This window comes from Hemitrygon akajei, chromosome 31 (genome assembly GCF_048418815.1).
Source record: "Hemitrygon akajei chromosome 31, sHemAka1.3, whole genome shotgun sequence".
Taxonomy (NCBI): Eukaryota; Metazoa; Chordata; class Chondrichthyes; order Myliobatiformes; family Dasyatidae; genus Hemitrygon; species Hemitrygon akajei.
In genome coordinates this window covers 28,397,502-28,417,921 of record NC_133154.1, presented here as the reverse complement: position 1 = coordinate 28,417,921, position 20,420 = coordinate 28,397,502, and the positions used below count along the sequence as shown (strand labels likewise).

Sequence of the window (20,420 nt, the reverse complement as noted above, 5' to 3'; positions counted from 1 at the left end):
TATTTTTAAAAAGGGTGGAACTTCAATCACTATATAATCTATTATTAACTCATCCAATCGAAGGTTATCTACTTAATTCAAAGAGCCTATTTTATTTGTTTGGAGATAAAAATAATAAATTACTTGCATTTCAATTAAAATCAGCTGGAGCCAAAAGGCAAATTTTGAAAATTCGTAGAAAGGATGGTACCTTGGCTGGGGAATATGAAGAAATCAATAAGATTTTCCAAGATTTTTATACTGAACTTTATAAATCTCAATCTTCAGTAGATTCTTCTGAAATGAATGCCTTTTTACGAAAGATTGTTTTCCCTAAAATTTCTGCTGAGGATCAAAAAACTCTCGATGCCCAAATTACTGAATCCGAAATCCATAAAGCTATTTTTTCAATGCAATCTGGTAAGACCCGGGACTTGATGGTTATCCCGTAGAATTTTATAAAAGAATTTGGAAAACTGCTTTCTCCATATATGTTGGAGATGTTTAAAGATTCTTTTGTGAAAAGTGACTTACCCTCTACTTTCTATGAAGCTTCTATTACTTTAATCCTCAAAAAAGGATAAAAATCCTACTGATTGTGCCTCATACAGACCTATTTCATTACTGAATGTTGATGCTAAGATTCTCTCAAAGATAATGGCCAATCAGTTGGAGAGTATTTTGGGTAAAATCATTTTTAAAGATCAAACAGGCTTTATAAAGGGTCGTTATTCTTTTTCAAATGTTTGGAGATTACTTAACATTATATATTCACCCTCTTCTAAAACTCCACAATGTGTTATATTTTTGGATGCTGAAAAAGCATTTGATCGAGTTGAATGGAAATATTTAATTAATGTTTTAGAAAAATTTGCTTTTGGTATTAATTTAATAATTGGATTAACATAATATATAAAGCTCCTGTTGCTATTGTTGTCACCAATAACTGTAGGTCTCCCCTTTTTCAGCTATCACGGGGGACAAGACAAGGTTGTCCATTAAGTCCTTTGTTATTTAACTTAATATTAGAACCCCTTGCTATTGCTCTTTGTGAAGCTAGAAATATACATGGGGTTTTTATGAATGAGGCCATGCATAAGATCTCTCTTTCTGCTGATGATTTATTGGTATATATATCTAAGCCTGAAGAATCTATTCCTGCTTTGCTAAAGTCATTTGACAAATTTGGAGATTTTTCAGGATATAAAATAAATTTTAGTAAAAGTGAATTACTTCCTTTAAATGAATTTGTCTCTATATACGATAATATTCCTTTCAAAGTTACGGATTCTTTTAGATATTTAGGTGTCAGAATTACAAAAAAAATAAGGATCTTTATAAAGCTAATTTTCCTCCTTTAGTGGACTCTATGAAGTACTCATTTAGTAGATGGAGCCCACTTACATTTTCACTTGTTGGTCATATTCACATGCGTTTGTAGTTAAAATGAAGATTTTACCAAAATTTTTATATTTATTTCAGAATATTCCTGATTTTTTGACTAAGAAGTTTTTTGATCGGATTGATTCTATTATTCTATCTTTTATTTGGGATAATAACAGAACACTGGTTTCATTACCATATGGGTAACCCACAGACAGAGGAATGATCCACAAACCAGAGTTCAAATCCTACCACAGGCAATGGGGATGTTTAAATTCTCTCCACAATCTAGATGTAAAGTAAAAATTTATTAATTTGTTAACTAATTAACATTTTAATCACTTGTACATGCTGAGCTTCAGGGAAGAATTCTGCCATCTTTTTCATTGGAACTGTATGTGATGCAAGACCATTACCCACTCCGTTTCCTGTCCCACCCACACAATTCCCATCCCATCCTCCCAAATGAAAATGATGTTAAGGTACCACGACAGTGTGATATCCCCCAGCACTGTGGTGGTGAGCACTGGGCGAGGCTTCCCTTGGCCATACATCTGCCACTGGTGGTATTGACAGGAAAGATGCTGTGGAGGGAAGCCTCACCCACCAATCTCTGTAAACACCGAGCAGGAAATATCCAGAAATGGGACGGTTATCTATTAGACTGATCTCAGAGCAAGAGTTCTCACTAACTGCTCATCTATCCTACAAACTTTGTACATGCAGGGAGACAGCCAGAATGATAATTTAATCTATTCACTGGCTATCCTTCTGAGCAGCGTCCTCATTTACAATGGGCAAAGAAACATAGACCAGCGATCCCTGCAAGACCTACAGTATCCTTCACTGGTGTCTCTCAGTCCTTCTCTTTCAGGGTGATATCTCTGCAGTGACCAGTGTCTCGCAGTATATCTCTCTCTCTTTCTCTCTCTCTCTCTCTCTCAGAAATATCTGCACAGCAACCGATGTCTCTCAATCCCAGTCTCTTGGGGAGATATTGTATGCTGACCAGTTTTTGTCAGCCCCTGTCTCTCTCAGTGGGATATTGTATTGGTAAGTGTACGGGTGAGATGTGTGGATCTGAAAAATGGACACAGCAAGGAAATGGTTAACATTTAGAAATTTGTGGGTTTGTCCTGTTTTGAAGGTCTACCTGCATGTTGGGCAAATTGACCCTTGATATTAGATAAGGGTAGAACAATGTGATTCTTGGTCTACCTGATTAAATGGTCTGAAAGCAAACCAAAAGTGCTGATTTGTGTAAAAGTAATTAATCACCTTGTCTTTAAAGAATGTTTTTTTCACATTGTTTGGTTGTAAGATTAATAGAATGCATTGTCCCTAAGGAGGCAGAGGCCAATTGCTGAAGGTCACCTGACGAAAAGGTTAGGGTCATGTAAATGTCGGATTGGATGCCTCGCCCCTACCAGCTGGACTGGGAGGGGGTGATAGGTGGGCAAGTTCTTTCTTGGGCAGACTACTCGCCTGGGTCCCACCTTCAGGCCGAGCAGCTGAACCAGCACCAAGGACCTCCACCCTAGCAGGTCCACAGTTGATCGCCTGCTTCAGGGACCACGCAGAAGTTGCTAAGTATATTCAGCGGTGTAGACTACGAGGGGTTGCTTAAGTTAGCCCTACCTATTAGTGGTGTAGGTAGTGTACAATATAAAACATTTCTCACACCCCTCTATTTTCTTCTCTGTATTATCAAGCATCCACTTGTTATGGTTATACTTTTTCGGGTATCAGTTTTTGTGGAACAGATATTTGTGCACAGACACACATTTCTATGTCCCTTTCTTTTGGCATATATCTGTACACTGATCACTGTCTCTCAATCATAGAGTCATTGAGTTATACAGCAGGGAAGGTATCCCTTTGGCTATGCTTGATCATACCGACTAAAATGTATTCTCAAGCTGATCCCGTTTTCCAGCACTTTCCCATATTCCTATGAATTCTCATCATCTTCATACCTGTCCACGTACTTCATAAATGTGTCTAATGTACATGCCTCACCCACTTCCCCTGCTAGCTCGTTCAATATACTCAACATCCTTCATGTATACATAACCGATATCTCAGGTTCTTATTAATCCTTTCACTCTAACCGTAATACTATATCCTGTAGTTTTCTTCTCCACAACCTTGCAAACAAAGACCACCGACCCTATCAATGCCCTTCATCATTTTTGTTATTACAGCTGTGAGATCACCCCTCATTCTTCTATGCTCCAAAGAATAAAGGCCAAGGTGTTTACCCTCGCAGTTCCATGACTCCTAGACACATCCTTCAAAATGCTTATTTGCACTCTTTCTGGTTTAATCACATCCTTACTATAACTGCATGACAAGAACTGTACACAGTACTCCAAGTGTGACCACATTAACATTTTGTACAATCATAGTGTAACCACCCACTTCAAACTTAGTTTACTAACTGATGAAGTCCAACATGCTAAAAACTTTATTCACACCCCTGTTCTCTCTACTTGTGACTCCCTTTTAAGGGAACCTTGATCCAACACTTCAAGGTGCTTCTGTTATGCAGAAGTATCTAGATCCCTTACATTCAATGCAGAAGTCCTCCAATGATTAGTCCTTCCACAATATAACTCTATGTGCTTGTCTGAATTCCATTTCACAATCCTGAGCCCAGCTGCCCAGCTGACCAAGATCCCACTGTGCTTGCTGGTACTCATCTTCAATGTCCACTGTGACAGTGAAATAGTGCTTGAGAACTGTACACATCTCCAGCAGTTCCACAAACACATTTCCATCTTGGTCTTTCAGAGGCCTTATATTCCCTATGTTACTCTTCTTTCATTCATATATTTGTAGTGTCACTTAGAATTCTCCTTAATTTTACCAGCTAAAGTCACCTCATGCTCTGTCCTGCCCTCCAAATTTCCACACAGAGTTTACTCTGGCATTCTGTATATGTGTTCAATGATTCACTTTCTCCCAGCTGCCTGTTTCTGAATCAAGACACCTTCTTTTTCCACGATCAAATTTACAATAATCCTTGATATCCAGGATTCTCAAACACCAGCAGCTTTGCCTTTTACTCATCGAGTCCCTCTTTCTCGGGGAGATATCTCCACAATGACTGGTGTCTCTTAGACACACTCTCTCTGAGAGGGAGATCTGTACACTGACCAGTGTCTCTCAGTAACTCTCTCTCAGGAGCAGATCTGAACAGTGACTGACATTCCTCACCATTTACCTGCCAACCTTTTATTCCTTTATCCTTGATGTTGCTCCCAGTTTTGTGACTGAACTGTCTAAGCGGATCCAGATGAAGGCCCAGCCCGATGACTGTGACAGTCGGGAATTTGTCCGTTTCTTCCCTGAATTTGTCTGGGTGCTCCGTGATTTGACATTGGATATGCACATTGATGGAAAAGATGTGACTCCAAATGAGTACCTGGAGCACAGCCTGAAACTGAAGGACAGTGAGTATGCAGCAATGCCAGTCTCTGAGGAGATAGGGAGAACTTGGAAAGGGGCCAGAGAATGGAGGGAGCAGGGTTGAATTCAATGTTTGAGAGGGTGGTGGAGGAAGGGGCAACCTCTTACATTTGAGAAATTGTGCACACACTCCAGGGTCTCCATGGCCCATTCACATCTGTCATTCCCACTGACTCTGCATTCCCCTCCCTGTTCACATTCACATTACGTCACAATTCCCTGCAATAATGATACCAAAGTACACCATCCTCTGGTTTGATGGTATAAATGCACCACTCCCACCCAGATGACACTCCTTCCCATCAGAGTTTCATCCGATTGGCTGATTGCCACTGTCCCACACACACCCCTCTCAATGAACATGATCCTCAACTACCCTGTATGTCACATCATTCCCCTCCATGACAAGTCACCCATGACCCAATTACAATGGACTTGATGCCCCTCCCACACATCCTGTTCTTCACCATCACACCTTGCAAACTGTCTCCCCTCTATTTCCTTCCTGTCCTTCCCCTGTTCCTCCCCACAGTCCTGGGGGTAACAGTTGCCTTGTTGGGAATGGGAGAGCAGACTCATTAAGTTATTCTGGCCTGATTCCTGGTTCTTTTTTACAGGGGAGATCAGTGAGCAGGACAAGGAATATAATGAACTCCGCAGGTGTATCCGCAATCATTTTCCCTCACGTTGCTGCTTTGCATTTCCCACTCCCACATTCCGGAAGAAACTCAAGCAGCTCCAGGAACTGGAGGACAAAGATCTGGATGAGGAGTTTGTTACAGAGCGGCAGAACCTCATCAATTACATTTACACCCACAAGAAAGTCAAGAGAGTTGTTGGGGGTCAGCTGGTCACGGGCAGGAGTGAGTAACTGGGCAAAACCTCACCACCTCTCTTCAGTATAACACACTAACCGAGCACGAGAAAATCTGCTGAATCTGGACATCCAAAGCAACACACATAAAATGCTGGAGGAGCTCAGCAGGCCAGGAAACATCTATGGAAAAGAGTAAACAGTCATCATTTCACTCTGTGACTCTTAATCAGGACTAGAAAGTAAGGGGAGAAATCAGAATGAGTAGATTGAGTGGGGGGAGGAACAAGAACAAGGTGGCAGGTGATAGGTGAAACTGGAGGAGGTGGTGAAGAAGGGAGCTGGGAAGTTGATAGGTGAAAGTGATAAAGGGTTGGAGAAGGGGGAATCTGATAGGAGAGGAGAGAAGAGAATGGAACACGGGAAAGGGAGGAGCACCAGAGGGAGGTAATGGGCAGGTAAGAAGAGAATCTATGAGCGGGAAACAAGGATAGGGAATGATGAAGAAGATGAGGTTTGTAAATGACCAGATGTTCGAGAAATTGACGCTCATTCCATCAGATTGAGCACCTTCAATCTGTCTACCCGAAAACGTGGTATTTCCTGGTGGCCACCCACTTCAATTCTACTTTCCATTGCCATTCCAACATGTCAGTTCATGACCTTGTCTACTGCCACGATGAGGCCACATTCAAGTTGGAGGAGCAGCACCTTATATTCTGCCTGGGTAGCCTCCAACCTGATGGCATGAATATCGATTGGATGTTTGTGTAACAGGCGTGAATGAAAAGCAGGTTGGATTCAATTGGAGCAGCACCCAGCATCTGCAGATTTTCTCCTGTTTGTGATTTGATTACTACTGTGCGAAGTCTCTTCCAGGGTGCCAACCCTGAAGAAGTTTAAAACTTTACTTCGAAGTGAATTCAGTGAAACTTTCTCTCACTGCTCCCCTTTGTGATCTCTGCTGCTCTTCAACACTTTAACCACATGCTGACCCAAACCATTCTCCTTGTGTTTCTCTCTCCCCTCCCCACCTTTGAAATCTACTCCACAGCTTTTTTTCCCTCCAGTCCTACGGAAGGGTTTTGGTCCGAAATGTCAACCTTTTCCATAGATGCTGCCTGGCCTGCTAAGTTCCTCCAGCATTCTGTGTCTGTTCTTTGGATATCCAGCATTTGCAGATTTTCTCTTGTTTGTGATGGGATCCAGTTGGAAGTCTGTATACTGGAATTGAATGGGAAAGGGGAGGGACCATTAGAATTGTGTTAAGTGGATGTGAAAGGGAAAGGGTTGGGATCACATTGGAAGTGTGTACAATGGAACAAAATGGGAAGGGGCTGAGATCCCATTGGAAGTGAGTACAATGGACATTTATGGAAAGAAGTTTGGATCCCATTTGTTGTGAGTACAATGGAAATTAATGTGAATAGGTAGATGGGAATGAGTGGTATGGTGTGGAATACCAGCATGAGTGTAGAGGGTAGAAATGAATGAATGAAATCACTGCGAATGAATGGGAAGGTGTGGGGTCCCACTGGGAATATCAACTGTGGTCTTGAATAGGAAGGGTTGGGAGCATGGACTGTGGGATTGAGTGTATGAATGATGGGAGAGAATTGGAGGAGGTGTGATTCCATTGAAAGTGAATAAGAATATGTTGTGATGTTGAGAGTGGGAATTGAGGGTGTGATCAGATCCTCAGGCACTGACTTTCCGAAACATTCCACACAGGATTTGCTGAATTGACCAAGGTGTACATGAGCAAGATGGCGGATGGGTTCCTACCATGTGTGGAGAGCAGTGTCGCTAAATTAGCGGAGGTGGAAAACAAAGCAGCAGTAGATGAAGCCCTGAAATTCTATGATAATGAAATGAAAAATATCTCAGAATCTGATGATCTTACCATGAGCAGAATCATGGAGCATTACAATATGAAGAGCAGCGAGGCATTCAATATCTTCCACAAAAGGTCTATGAACAACAACATTGACAATTACATCCAGCAGCTGGAGGTGAGCTCCTAATGTTCAGTGATTACCAACTGTCTCATCTCTGAACACCTGTCCCTGGACCCAACCCATACAGACATAGACTGAGAAATAGAGAGCAAAGATATATCATCCTGTAAGTGAGGGACTGAGAGACACTGGATAGTGCAGGTTACTCCATGACTTAGAGGGGCACAGAGACACCGGTTTGTATACAGATCACTCCTTGTCAGAGTACAAATTTCTCCCTGAGAGAGAGCAACTCCAAGATACAGTCAGCGTACAGATCTCTCCGTGAGAGAGAACGAATCAGAGATATAGTTAGTGTACAGATCTCCCACTGAGAGAGATGGACTGAGAGACACTGGTCAATGTATGGATCTCTCCCTGAGAGAGAGCAACTCAGAAATAAAGTTATTGTGCAGATCTTCCCCTTATAGAGAGGCACTGAGAGACACTGGACAGTGTACAATACTTGGTTTCCTAGTTTATTGTACTTTTTTCCCTCACTACTAGGAGACGATGAGATCCACTTACATGTCTCTCATGACCAAGATCAAGGAAAAGTCTCAAGACCAATGTAAGGCACAACTTGAAAAAGTAATGGAATCAATTAAGGAAAACCTGACATCTGGACATTATCAGAAATCTGGTGGTTACCAGGAGCTGAAGAAGGATCTTGATAATTCCATCAAGGAGTATGAAGAAAAGACCAAGAACCAGATCGAGGTGTGTTATGGCAAGGCATTTAGTTTTCAATTCTCATAGCTTTTCCTTCCTCTGACTTACATGAATTCAGAACACTCCCCTCTCTGCCTCTTTCCATTCAGCCAACAAAAGTGAATTTGACTTCCACTCTCCGTAACATCTGGAATGGGATTAACTGGGTAGATTGAGTCTGTAATCGGGAAACCAGTTATAGTGGCTGGTGGAGGAGTTTCAGTGGTAGGATTTATCAGTGATGGGGGTAGTGCCTTTGGGGCTGTGGGAGGAGATTCAGTGAGTGGAGAGTCAGTAATGGAGCAGAGTATGTGAGAATTCTTTCATCACTGGTTTTCAAAGCCATCCAATCTCTCCCTTAAAAAATCTTAACTGTGCTTCAGTGGAGAGAGTTCCAAGAGCCAATCCTGCATTGAGGGGAAAAAAAATTATTTTCGTATCTCCGTTGATCAAGCTACCTGTTTATCTAACTCAGCTTTGCAATTCATGACCATCCAGTCCATTTGCTGATTCTGTGTTTTCCCACAGAAGTGAATAGTCCTAATCTGTCCTACCTTCTCTAATAAGGTAATATGTCCTTCCAGGTATCAGTCCAGGAGCCCATCCCTGAAGTGTTAGTGTTAAAGGAGATCTATACTGTCCATAATCCAGATGTAATCTCACCAAAACCTGATATATCTGTAACTAAAGTATTACCCTTCCACTTTTGTTACACACTCTATCTCTCCCTCTTACTGGCACATAAACATTTTGCAAATCTTGTACTACGAAACCCAGATCCCTCTACATCTCAGAACTTCATAAACTTTCCCATTTGGATAATATGCTTCTATTTGTCTTTCTGCCACAATGGTATTTTGCATTATCCCACATTGTGCTTGATTTGCCTGATCCTTGTTCATTCACAGAAAATATCTCTCTACTCTTTGCCACTGCTATTTGTCGGTCTTGCAACTTATCCTTGTGTCATTTAGGAAATAAATTCTGCCTTCATCCAGGCCACAATATAAATTGCACATAGTTTTCAGTTACGGTTTTACCAATTTCCTGTAGATTGGTAAGTTGAGTTCCCTTATTGCATATCAATCCCCAGCACTAGACATTTGATGATGAGAGCCTGTCTCTGGACTCTTGTGGACTGGTGTCATGGAAGAGAGTTGGATATGGATGATTGTATCTTCTCTTCTCTGTAGGGGTGGGCTGTCCTCAACAGTTTCCTGGAAGAGGAAAAATCTCGTCTAGACCAGGTACAGGAGATGGACAACAAGCTGACAGAGGAACAAAAGCGTGTCTCTGGTAAGAAAATAAACAAAATGCTCAAAATATTCAGGTCAAGGAGCATCTGCAGATTTAAAATTAATTCTTCATGTCTGAAAACTTAAAATGTGAGACATTTCTGCTGAGTATTTCACCTCATTGTTCATCAGAAACATAGTGAGATCAGGGAGGGATGTGCTTATGTTCTTGGACATCTTCATATGAAGAAGAGCTTGGTGTTGGGTCTCGCGAAGAACATAAATGGAAGGCCAGAATGGCATGCCCAAGAAGAGTAGGTAGATTTGAGGCAGGAGTACGGGTCATCAGTGAGGAGTGGGTAATCCTTATTGAAGAGTTATAGATGCAGAGACAACAGAAGGCCTTGGCACGTGATGTAATTGAAATTCGAGCATAAATACCAACTCATTAATCCTTTTTTTGTGCACTGGTCATTTATGTTTGAAATGTATATACTATATGTCATTGCCCTATACTGTAATGCTGCCACACAACCATAGAACCATAGAACATTCCAGCACAGAAACAGGCCTCTTGGCCCTTCTTGGCTGTGCCAAACCATTTTTTTTTGCCTAGTCGCACTGACCTGCACCTGGGCCATATCCCTCCAAACCCCTCTCATCCATGTACCTGTCCAAGTTTTTCTTAAATGTCAAATGTGAGCCCACATTCACCATTTCATCTGGCAGCTCATTCCACACTCCCACCACTCTCTGTGTGAAGAAGCCCCCCCCCCCCCCTCCAATGGTCCCTTTAAACTTTTCCCCCTTCATCCTTAACCCATGACCTCTGGTTTTTTTCTCCCCTGGCCTCAGTGGAAAAAGCTTGCTTGCATTCACTCTATCTATACCCATCAGAATTTTATACACGTCTATCAAATCACCCCTCATTCTCCTACGCTCCAGGGAATAAAGTCCTAACCTATTCAACCTTTCTCTGTAACTCAGTTTCTCAAGTCCCGGCAACATCCTTAAACCTTCTCTGCACTCTTTCAACCTTATTAATATCCTTCCTGTAATTAGGTGACCAAAACTGCACACAATACTCCAAATTCAGTCTCACCAATGTCTTATACAACCTCACCATTACATTCCAACTTTTATACTCAATACTTTGATTTATAAAGGCCAATGTACCAAAAGCTCTCTTTACAACCCTATCTGCTTGTGATGCCACTTTTAGGGAATTATGTATCTGTACTCCCAGATCCCTCTGTTCTACTGCACCCCTCAGTGTCCTACCATTTACCTTGTATGTTCTATCTTGGTTTGACCTTCCGAAGTGCATTGCCTCACACTTGTCCTCATTAAACTCCATCTGCCATTTTTCTGCCCATTCCTCCAACTGGTCCAAATCCCTCTGCAAGCTTTGAAAACCTTCCCCACTGTCCACTACACCTCCAATCTTTGTATCATCAGCAAATTTGCTGACCCAATTTGCCACATTATCATCCAGATCACTGATATAGATGACAAATAACAATGGACCCAGCACTGATCCCTGTGGCACACCACTAGTCACAGGCCTCCACTCAGAGTAGCAATCCTCCACTAACACTCTCTGGCTTCCCCCTTTGAGCCAATGTCTAATCCAATGTACTACCTCTCCATGTATACTTAGAGGCAGAATCTTCCTAACTAACCTCACATGCAGGACCTTGTCAAAGGCCTTACTGAAGTCCATGTTTACAACATCCACTGCCTTCCCTTCATCCACTTTCCTGGTAACTTCCTCGAAAAACTCTAATAGATTGGTTAAACATGACCTACCACGCACAAAGCCATGCTGACTGTTTCTAATAAGTCCCTGTCTATCCTATCTCTTAGTATGCCTTCCAATAATTTACCTACTACCAATGTCAAACTTACTGGCCTATAATTTCCCGGCTTTCTTTTTGAGCCTTTTTCAAACAATGGAACTTACATGAGCTACCCTCCAATCCTCCGGCACCTGACACGTGGATATCGACATTTTAAATATATCTGCCAGGGCCCGTGTAATTTCAACACTAGTCTCCTTCAAGGTCCGAGGGAATACCCTGTCAGGTCCTGGGGATTTATCTACTCTGACTTGCCTCAAGACAGCAAGCACCTGTCCCAATCTACACTTTTAGAACTTCAACCCGAGAATCAGATCTATCTTTATCCATGATCAAGTTGAAACTAATGGTGTTATGATCACTGGAACCAGTGTTCCCCTACATGCACTTCCGTCACCTGTCCTAACTCACCTCCTAATAGGAGATCTAATATTGTATCCTCCCTAGTTGGTACATCTACATATTGATTTAGAAAACTTTCCTGAACACATTTCACAAACTCTAACCCATCTAGACCTTTAACAGTATGGGAGTCCCAGTCAATGTGTGGAAAATTAAAATCCCCTACAATCACAACTTTCTGTCTCCTGCAGTTGTCTGTTATCTCTCTGCAGATTTGCTCCTCCAATTCTTGCTGACTGGTGGTCAATACAACCCTATTAATGTGGTCATACCTTTCCTGTTTCTCAGCTCCACCCATCTAGCCTCAGTAGACAAGCCCCCTAATCTTTCCTGCTGAAGCACTGCTCTAATATTTTCCCTGACTAGCAAAGACACCCCCCCCCCCCGCCACCCTTCATCCCTCTGCCTCTATCATGTCTGAAACCTCAGAACCCTGGAACATTGAGCTGCCAGTCCTGCCCCTCCTGTAACCAAGTTTCAGTAATGGCTATGATGTCATAATTCCATGTGTCAATCCAGGCCCTCAGCTCATCTGCCTTTCCCACAATACTCCTCACATTGAAATATACACACCTCAGAAGATTGTTACCACCACACACAACCTTACTATTTACGACTTTGCATGAACTACTAACATCATTTATTTTCACCCCCGTTCCACTATCTACTCTGGCACTCTGGTTCCCATCCCCCTGCAAATCTAGTTTAAACCCTCCCCAATAACACTAGCAATCCTCCCTGCAAGTATATTTGTCCCCTTGTAGTTCAGGTGTAACCCGTCTCTCTTGTACAGGTCCCACCTGTGCCAGACGAGGTCCCAATGATCTAGAAATCTGAAGCCCTGCCCCCTACGCCAGTTTCTCAGCCACGTGTTCTTCTGCCAGAGCATCCTCCTCTTACCCTCACTGACACGTGGCACAGGCAGCAATCCAGAGATTACTACCCTCGAGGTCCTATCTTTCAACTTCCTACCAAGCTCTCTGTACTCACTCTTCAGGACCTCCTGACTCTTTCTACCTATGTCATTGGTACCGATGTGTACCACAACATCTGGCTGTTCACCCTCCCACTTCAGAATGCTGTGCACGCGATCAGAGACATCCCTGAACCTGGCACCCGGGAGGCAACAAACCATTCGGGAGTCTCTGTCACGACCACAGAATCTCCTGTCTGTATCCCTGACTATGGAGTCCCCTATCACTACTGCTCTCCTCTTCTTCCTCCCTCCCTTCTGCACTGCAGAACCAGACTCAGTGCCAGAGATCCGGCTGCCGCAGCTTGTCCCAGGTAAGCCATCTCCCTCAACTGTATCCAAATCGATATACCTGTTCTGGAGGGGAATGGCCACAGGGGAACCCCGCACTACCTGCCCTTTCCCCTTCCCTCGTCTGATGGTAACCCAATTACATGTGTCCTGTTCCTTAGGTGTAACTACCTCCTGGAAGCTATTATCCATAAACTGCTCAGTCTCCCGAATGATCCAGAGGTCATCCAGCTCCTGCTCCAGTTCCCTAACGCGGTTTATTAGGAGATGCAGCTGGATGCACTTCTTGCAGGTATCGTTGTCAGAGACACCGGAGGTCTCCCTGACTTCCCACATCCTGCAAGAGGAGCTTTCCAACATCCTGCCCAGCATATTCTCTAGACTGAACAAAAAAAAGAAGAAAAACAGAAACTGACCAGAACCTACCCTCGCCGCTGCCTGTTTCTTGCTAAAGCCTGATTGAGCCAAAGCCGTCCCACTCCGACTCAGTCCTCTCCAACGATGGCCGCTGTATATGGCAGTCTCCCTTTGAAATCTTGGCGTGCTACATCCCACGCCTGCGCAGTAGAGCCTCTTTTCCCCGATCAGTTAAAGGAAAGAAAAATGACCTCCCCTCCACGATACTTGAGTCTTTCACTCTTAACCTCTTGCTTCGATTGAAAAGCAAGAAATAACAACATTAACAACATTCTCAATAACTCTCATTAACTCTCATTCTCATGTTGTTAATTCTCATTAACAACAACAAATTCACGTCATATGTTTGTGATAATAAACCTGATTTTGAACTCTGAACTCATTGAAGGGGAAGGGAAAGCCATTGCTAAGGACAGGACGCTCCACTTCAGAGAGAGGAAGATCAGATAGGCTACTGAAGACATAGCAGGATGTGTGGTTGGGGTCAGGGTTGGGTGGAGGGTCGGAGGAATTGTACGAAGTAGGGAGGCAAAAAGTGGAGGGCTCAGAGGGTTGAAGTGGTTGTGGGATACTGGGAGGCATGAAATACCAGAAGTGAGTGGGGAAAGATGGTGGAAGACAAGGAGCAGTAGGACCCAGTGGTGGTATGAAATAACAAAATTACAGTGGCAGAGGCAATAAACAAAAATATCCAATGCTTGTTAGAATAGATCAGCAGGTGTGATGGGGACTTACTCATTGTGTGGACAGATCGAATTGGCCAAGGCAATCTTGAGAAAGACTACAGAGAATGCATCTGTGATGGCTTTCTGAAACAGTATGTTACTGAACCTACAAGGGAACATGCTATCTTTTGCTCATCCTGGATAATGGGAAAGGATAACGATCTTGTAGTTAGAGATCATCTTGGAAAGGGTGATCAGAGTATAATTAATTTCTCATACAAATAAATGGAGGGTGCAATAGTTTGATCCAAAACCCGGTATATTATGCCGAAACAAGGGAGAATACAATGGGATGAGAGAGGAGTTGGATAGTGTAGACACAGGCTGATGGGGTAGTGGCTGCAGGAATGGGATCCCAGCATTTATACCGATCATGGCTGTGGGTGATGGGAATGGAAAAATGCTGTGGGACATCGACCCCTCTCATGGGACAGAGTAAGGGTGCTCCAGTGGTTGGGTGAACATTGAACTGGAACTGGCTAACAAGGGGAACACAGACATTAAAGGTTGTGTTTTATGTTCATAATCCAGGGTAGGCCAAGAGCTGCACATTTCTGAACGAGGAATACTTTCCCTGGACTTGTTTATCAGGGTTTGGAGACTGTGCAAAGGGTTCTGGTGAGGTGACTTGCTCATTTCTACTTCAGGGTGTGGCTCTGGATGGACTTCCAGAGCCAGGAACAATGAAGCCATCCTTCAGTCTGACACCTGATGTGGAGAGGGTCCCTCCCTGTGGTTACCAACAGGCCCAGATTCCCCTGAGGTGTCTGAGGATTTCTCCACCACTGATCCTTTGGTTAGGATAGTGTTGGAGATGGAACAAGCTGGTGGCTCTAGGAGACTCGCTACAGAGAGAGGATTGCATGTGTCATTTATAAGTGGCTTCTCCCTGGAAGGGGGCAGGTACTTGTGTGGTTGGGGTGGGGGGCGGAGCTGGTCTCCACTGACTGTGAGAAAATGGACTGCTGTGTGTTCTGTGCAATGATTCCTCTCATCCTAGTCCTGCAACAAGACACCACTGGCTACTGACTTCTAGCTTAGAAATGGCACAGCTCATGAGGTGTGTCCACACCATTCTCCAGTACACCTGGTGCTGTGTTAGGACCACCAACTGTTGTGGGCAGAGTTCATTCTATCACACATGTGGTCAGGGACCACATACCGGCACTTTAAAAACTAGCACTTTAATAGGCTGGAGGACAGCCCATTTCTAAGATTTGTTCTGACTGTTGTGAGAGATGTAGAGGATAGCAGGGATGTTTCCCTCTCCAAAGGTCATGGGCAAAGCTCACATTTGTCTCTTCTGTCAGGAGTATATTTGGGGGCCGACCAAGGAGAGGAGGAGATGTGAGAAGAAGTTGTTGTCCTTTGCATATATATTTGTAAAGAATAATCTGAGAAATATCTAAAAGATTACTTTTTTAAAAAAACAGGTTTAAGAATGATGCCCTTCTTTAAAGAATGGGATTTCCCACCCTCCAATTTTGATACTGACCTCACACTCATCTCTTCCATTTCCCTAACATCTGCGCTTACCCCATCTTCTCGCAGCCTTCATAGTGCTAAATTCCACCTGTCCTTACCTACCACCTCATGATCCCCCAACACATCATTCTCCACACCTTCCATCATCTCCAAAGGGGTCCTACCAGTAAATATATCTTTACCACCCACACTCTGCTTTCTGCAGAGATTGCTCCCTCTGTGATTCCTTTAGCCATTCAACCACACCCCCTCCCAAATAATCACCCTCCTGGCACTTATCCCAGCAAGCAACAGAAGTGTTCACCTGCCAATATGCCTCCTCCATCATCTCCATTCAGAGCCCCAATCATTCCTTCCAGTTGAGACAACACTTCAGATGCAAATCTGATGGGGTTGTCTATTGTGTCTGTTGTTCCCGATGCAGCATCCTCTACATTGGTGAGACCCGTTGTAAATTGGGAGACAGTTTTTCGAGCACCTCCACACCATCCGCCACAAGTGGGACTTACCGGTAGCCAAACATTTTAATTCTGATTCCCACTCCGACATGTTGGTCCATGGCTTCCCCTTGTGCCAAGAAGAGATCACCCTCAGGGTGGAGAAACAATAGTTTATAATCTGTCCAGGAATCCTCCAACATGATGGCATGAGTATTGATTTCTCCTTCTGGTAAACAAGTTCCCATCACTCCTCCCTCTATTCCCCCCCCCCAGCCATTTACTTCTTCTCACCTGCCTATTACTACCCCCTGAGTCCCCTCCTCCTTCCCTTTCTCCTATAGTCCACTCTCCTCTCTTATCAGATTGCGTCCTCTCCAGCACTTGACCTTTCCCACCCAACTAGCTTCACCCATCATTTTTCAGCTCGCATATTTCCCCTCACCTCCCCTTTTTATTCTGGCATCTTTCATCTCAGTCCTGAAATAGGGACTCTGGTGAAACATTGACTGTCTATTCATTTCCAGAGGTGCTGCCTCTGCTGAGTTCCTCCAGCATTTATGTGTGTTTCTTAAATTGAACAGTGAGTGAAGCTCCCTGTCAATATCTTGTCTCACACACCTCAAGCTGTGACCCCTTCACCACTCTCTGCATGGACTAACCAATTCATCCTCTGCCCCTTTTGTCAGATTTGGAAGAGGAGCTCTCAAGGATCAAAGAAGAGATGGAGAAGATGGAGCAGAATAGAAAAGCGGCTGAGGAACGCAGGGCAAAGGAGATCATTGAGCAGATCAGGAAAAAGTTTGAAGAGGGTAAAAAGTACAGCGTGGAGGAGCTGGAGGAAGCCATGGAGCATATGAAAAGCGAGATGGAGAAATACAGAGTCGAGGGCAGGATGGAGGATGCAGAAAGTGCTCAGAAGATATACGAGTACCTGAAGAAAAAACATGAAGAGACAACAAAATGGAGTTTCATAAATTTCATACAAAGGATGGTGCTTCAGGTTCTGTTTCCATTCCTGAAATGCTTTTTGGGAAGACCTTAAGACCATAAGAAATTGGAGCAGATTTAGGCTCTTTGGCCCATTGAGTCTGCTCCACCATTTCATCATGGCTAATCATTTTTCTTCTTCTTAGGCCCATTCTCCTGCCTCTTCCCACCCCCATCTCACACACTACCTCTCCTCCTGGACACTCTCCCCCACCAAGTAGGGTCATGGACATTCAGCAGTGTTGGACTCTGGAGCTACTGCAACCAAAGTATCTCCTGAGGTTCATTTTATGCATTCCCACATCAAGGTTCTAGACTCTGCCAGCTTTTTGGTAGCTAATTATACAGGTACTATACGTCTCCAGTTCTTATCCATAGAGTATGTGTTTCTCTAATCCTCTCATATACCTGTCTACACTGCACCACAATTACCTGAAATATCAGGTCTGTAATTTTAAGGGGGTGTGTTTATCCTTGGGCAATTCATCAAACTCTCACTGTCACAGAATGTCAGCTCCACACCCTCCTTATCTGCTGGTTCAGTATTCTGGGTCAGTGGTCCGCTATATTCAAGACTGACCCTGTGTTGATAATGTGGCCTTCCTCCACTCTGCTCTGTGTTCTGTGGATCTGTCTCTCACTGGCAGAGTTTTCTCCCAGAGCCTGATGGGGAACTTGTCATCTCCCTCTGGCTGCAACATTCCCACCATCAATCCATGATCAGTGTGATTACTGGATCACACTAGTTATCCAGGCAATAAAACTGACCACCAGCAATGAACAATTGGAAACTGAAATGCAAGAACAGATGTACTTTCAGCAGAGATACATGAGACTGCAGGTGCTGGAATCTAGAACAACAAACAGGAAGACGGAGGAATCTTCAGTGGGTCAAGCAGCATCTGTTGGTGGGGGTGGAGGTAAAGGAATTGTTGATACTGGGTCAAAATCAAGTATTAGAATTGATAGAGGTGTCCTCAGCACAGGGACTTGACCCAAGATGCTGCTTGATCCACAGTTCCTCCAGCAGGTTATTGCTTTGTATAAGTTGAGTGAATAGTTTTAGCTAATAGATTTGTTAAGTAACATAGATGCTACATTTAACCACAATATAAATTTATGAACAAATCAGTAATCTTTCCAATTAGCCAAATCAATGTAACTGCAATAATAAGAATCAGTATATATATGTGTGGATGAACTTAGATATTGGATCCTCATCCCACCACATGGAAGTGTGGATTTAAATACCAGCAGTTTGTATATGCTGGTAAATCTATGAAACTTTAATAAAGGTTTGGTGTGAAGCAGAAAGTTATTCTCTGTTGCTTTTAAGACATTCTGGGAGTAGAAGAATGTGATGGCCGTATCTTTGTAGGCAAGATTAGAGATTATTGGTTCAAAGCTTCATTTATTAGCAAAGTATGTATGCAGTATGGAACTCTGAGATTCTTATTCTCAAGATAACCATGAAACAAACTGAAATGCATGACCATACACTTCCCAGCACTATATTCCATCCGCTAATACCATTTCTCTCATCTAAGTCTTTCTGCAAACTCCCTTCCTTCCTCATTTCAACCAGCCCTCCACTTATCTTTGTATTTTCTGCCAACTTGACCACAAAACCAGCAATTCCGTCATCCAAATCATTGACAAATAACTTGAAAAGAAGCAGTCCCAACCTCAACCTGTGCAGATCACCACTAGTCATACGATCATTACAAATATATCCACAATCTCCTCAGCTACCTCTTTCAGAACACTGAGCTGTCGTCCATCTGGTCCAGGTGACTGATGCACCTACAGACCTTCCAGCTTCTCAAGCATCTTCTCCTAATTAATAGCAACGACACACATTTCTGCCATATATATATTTCAGTTATACATGTGTGTACACACACACACACACACACACACACACACACACACACACACACACACACACACACACACACACACACACACACACACACACACACACACAACATTCCAGACCAGACTGAGTCCTGAGATCCGCTCCCTAGAGCAGCCAGAGTAGGCCCACGCCTCAATCTCAGTTCTTCATCTCTCACTAACTCTCAGAAATGAGCAGTTCATAGCCTTGGTGCTGGAGAGAGAGGAATGAACACCACAGGCGAGCAAGCAAAATCAGCCGAACCCTCACCGCTGGTCCTGACACTCGAACTTCCCAGTCTACCTGGACCGTCATTTAAAACTCTGAGCACTGGGTAGTATCTCGCTCTAGGGCCCAGTTTCCTGCACAGCAACAACCTTGGGCTGCACAGGCCAAAGCTGTACTCGAGATCACCATATTGGCTCGGCATTTGGATCAATCCAAACTCACACCCCAGTTAGGTGACTGGGCATTGAAACACTTCCACATTGATTCCTCTCCAAATTGCTCACTCCAACTCCAACAGCAATACCAAACTCCAGCTGCAACTTTGCCTTGAACAAGTTACACCTTGGCTTTGAAATACATATGCACACCCTTCCTTTCAATCAGCATCACCTCTTCACCATTTCATGCTTCCTAATTAAATCCAGTTTATTACTTAGCACCCAATCCAGAACAGCTGATCCTCTAATGGGATCGATCATGAGCTGCTCTAGAAAGCCATCTCATAGACATACTACAATTTCCCTCACTTGTGATCCAGGATCAACCTGATATTCCCAATCTACCTGCAAATTAACCCCCCCCCCCCAAGACTAACCCAACATTGCCCTTTTGACGTCCCTGTTCTATCTCCCATTGTTATTTTTAGCATAAATCCTGGCTACTGTTCTTAGGCCTATATACAACTCTTATCAGGTCCTTTCTACACTTACACTTTCTTAACTCTAGCCACAAGGATTTTGCATGTTTAAATAATGAAATTTAATCATTAGAAAGAGGTGACATAGGATCAGAAGACAGAGCCACACTACCCAACTTCCTTACTGCCTGTCATTCTGATTCAATATGTATTCTCTGCAGTGGTAAGTGAATATCATGAAAAGACCATGGATTGGTCACTGCATCTTTCATAGTATGTGATATGAATGCACCTATACCATAAGATGAGGCATCACAGGAAAACTTCTCTGGACAGTGTGGATCATAATGTGTCAGTACAGTGTCTCATGTCACCATTTATTTTAACTTTTTGAAAGGGGAGAGAAAGGTGAGTAGAGAGTGGAGGGGAAAAAGAAGGGGTTGGGGAGAAGAGGGGATAGAGGGGAAGGAGAGGGGAGAAGAGGGGGTA

General features: G+C 43.4%; 1 protein-coding gene across 2 annotated transcripts in view; it reads left to right on the top strand.

Annotated features, from left to right (window-relative positions):
* Window positions 1-18,483, top strand: part of LOC140719373 (guanylate-binding protein 1-like) — a 31,632-nt gene extending 13,149 nt beyond the window's left edge. For both annotated transcript variants that reach the window (XM_073033972.1, XM_073033973.1), the window contains 7 exons: window positions 2,089-2,198; window positions 4,630-4,817; window positions 5,451-5,696; window positions 7,379-7,659; window positions 8,152-8,364; window positions 9,549-9,651; window positions 16,869-18,483. In XM_073033972.1, coding sequence (XP_072890073.1) covers window positions 2,089-2,198; window positions 4,630-4,817; window positions 5,451-5,696; window positions 7,379-7,659; window positions 8,152-8,364; window positions 9,549-9,651; window positions 16,869-17,224 — 1,497 coding nt within the window. In that variant the 3' untranslated portion in view covers window positions 17,225-18,483. The remainder of the gene's footprint in view (window positions 1-2,088; window positions 2,199-4,629; window positions 4,818-5,450; window positions 5,697-7,378; window positions 7,660-8,151; window positions 8,365-9,548; window positions 9,652-16,868) is intronic.
* Window positions 18,484-20,420: the final 1,937 nt, after the last annotated feature.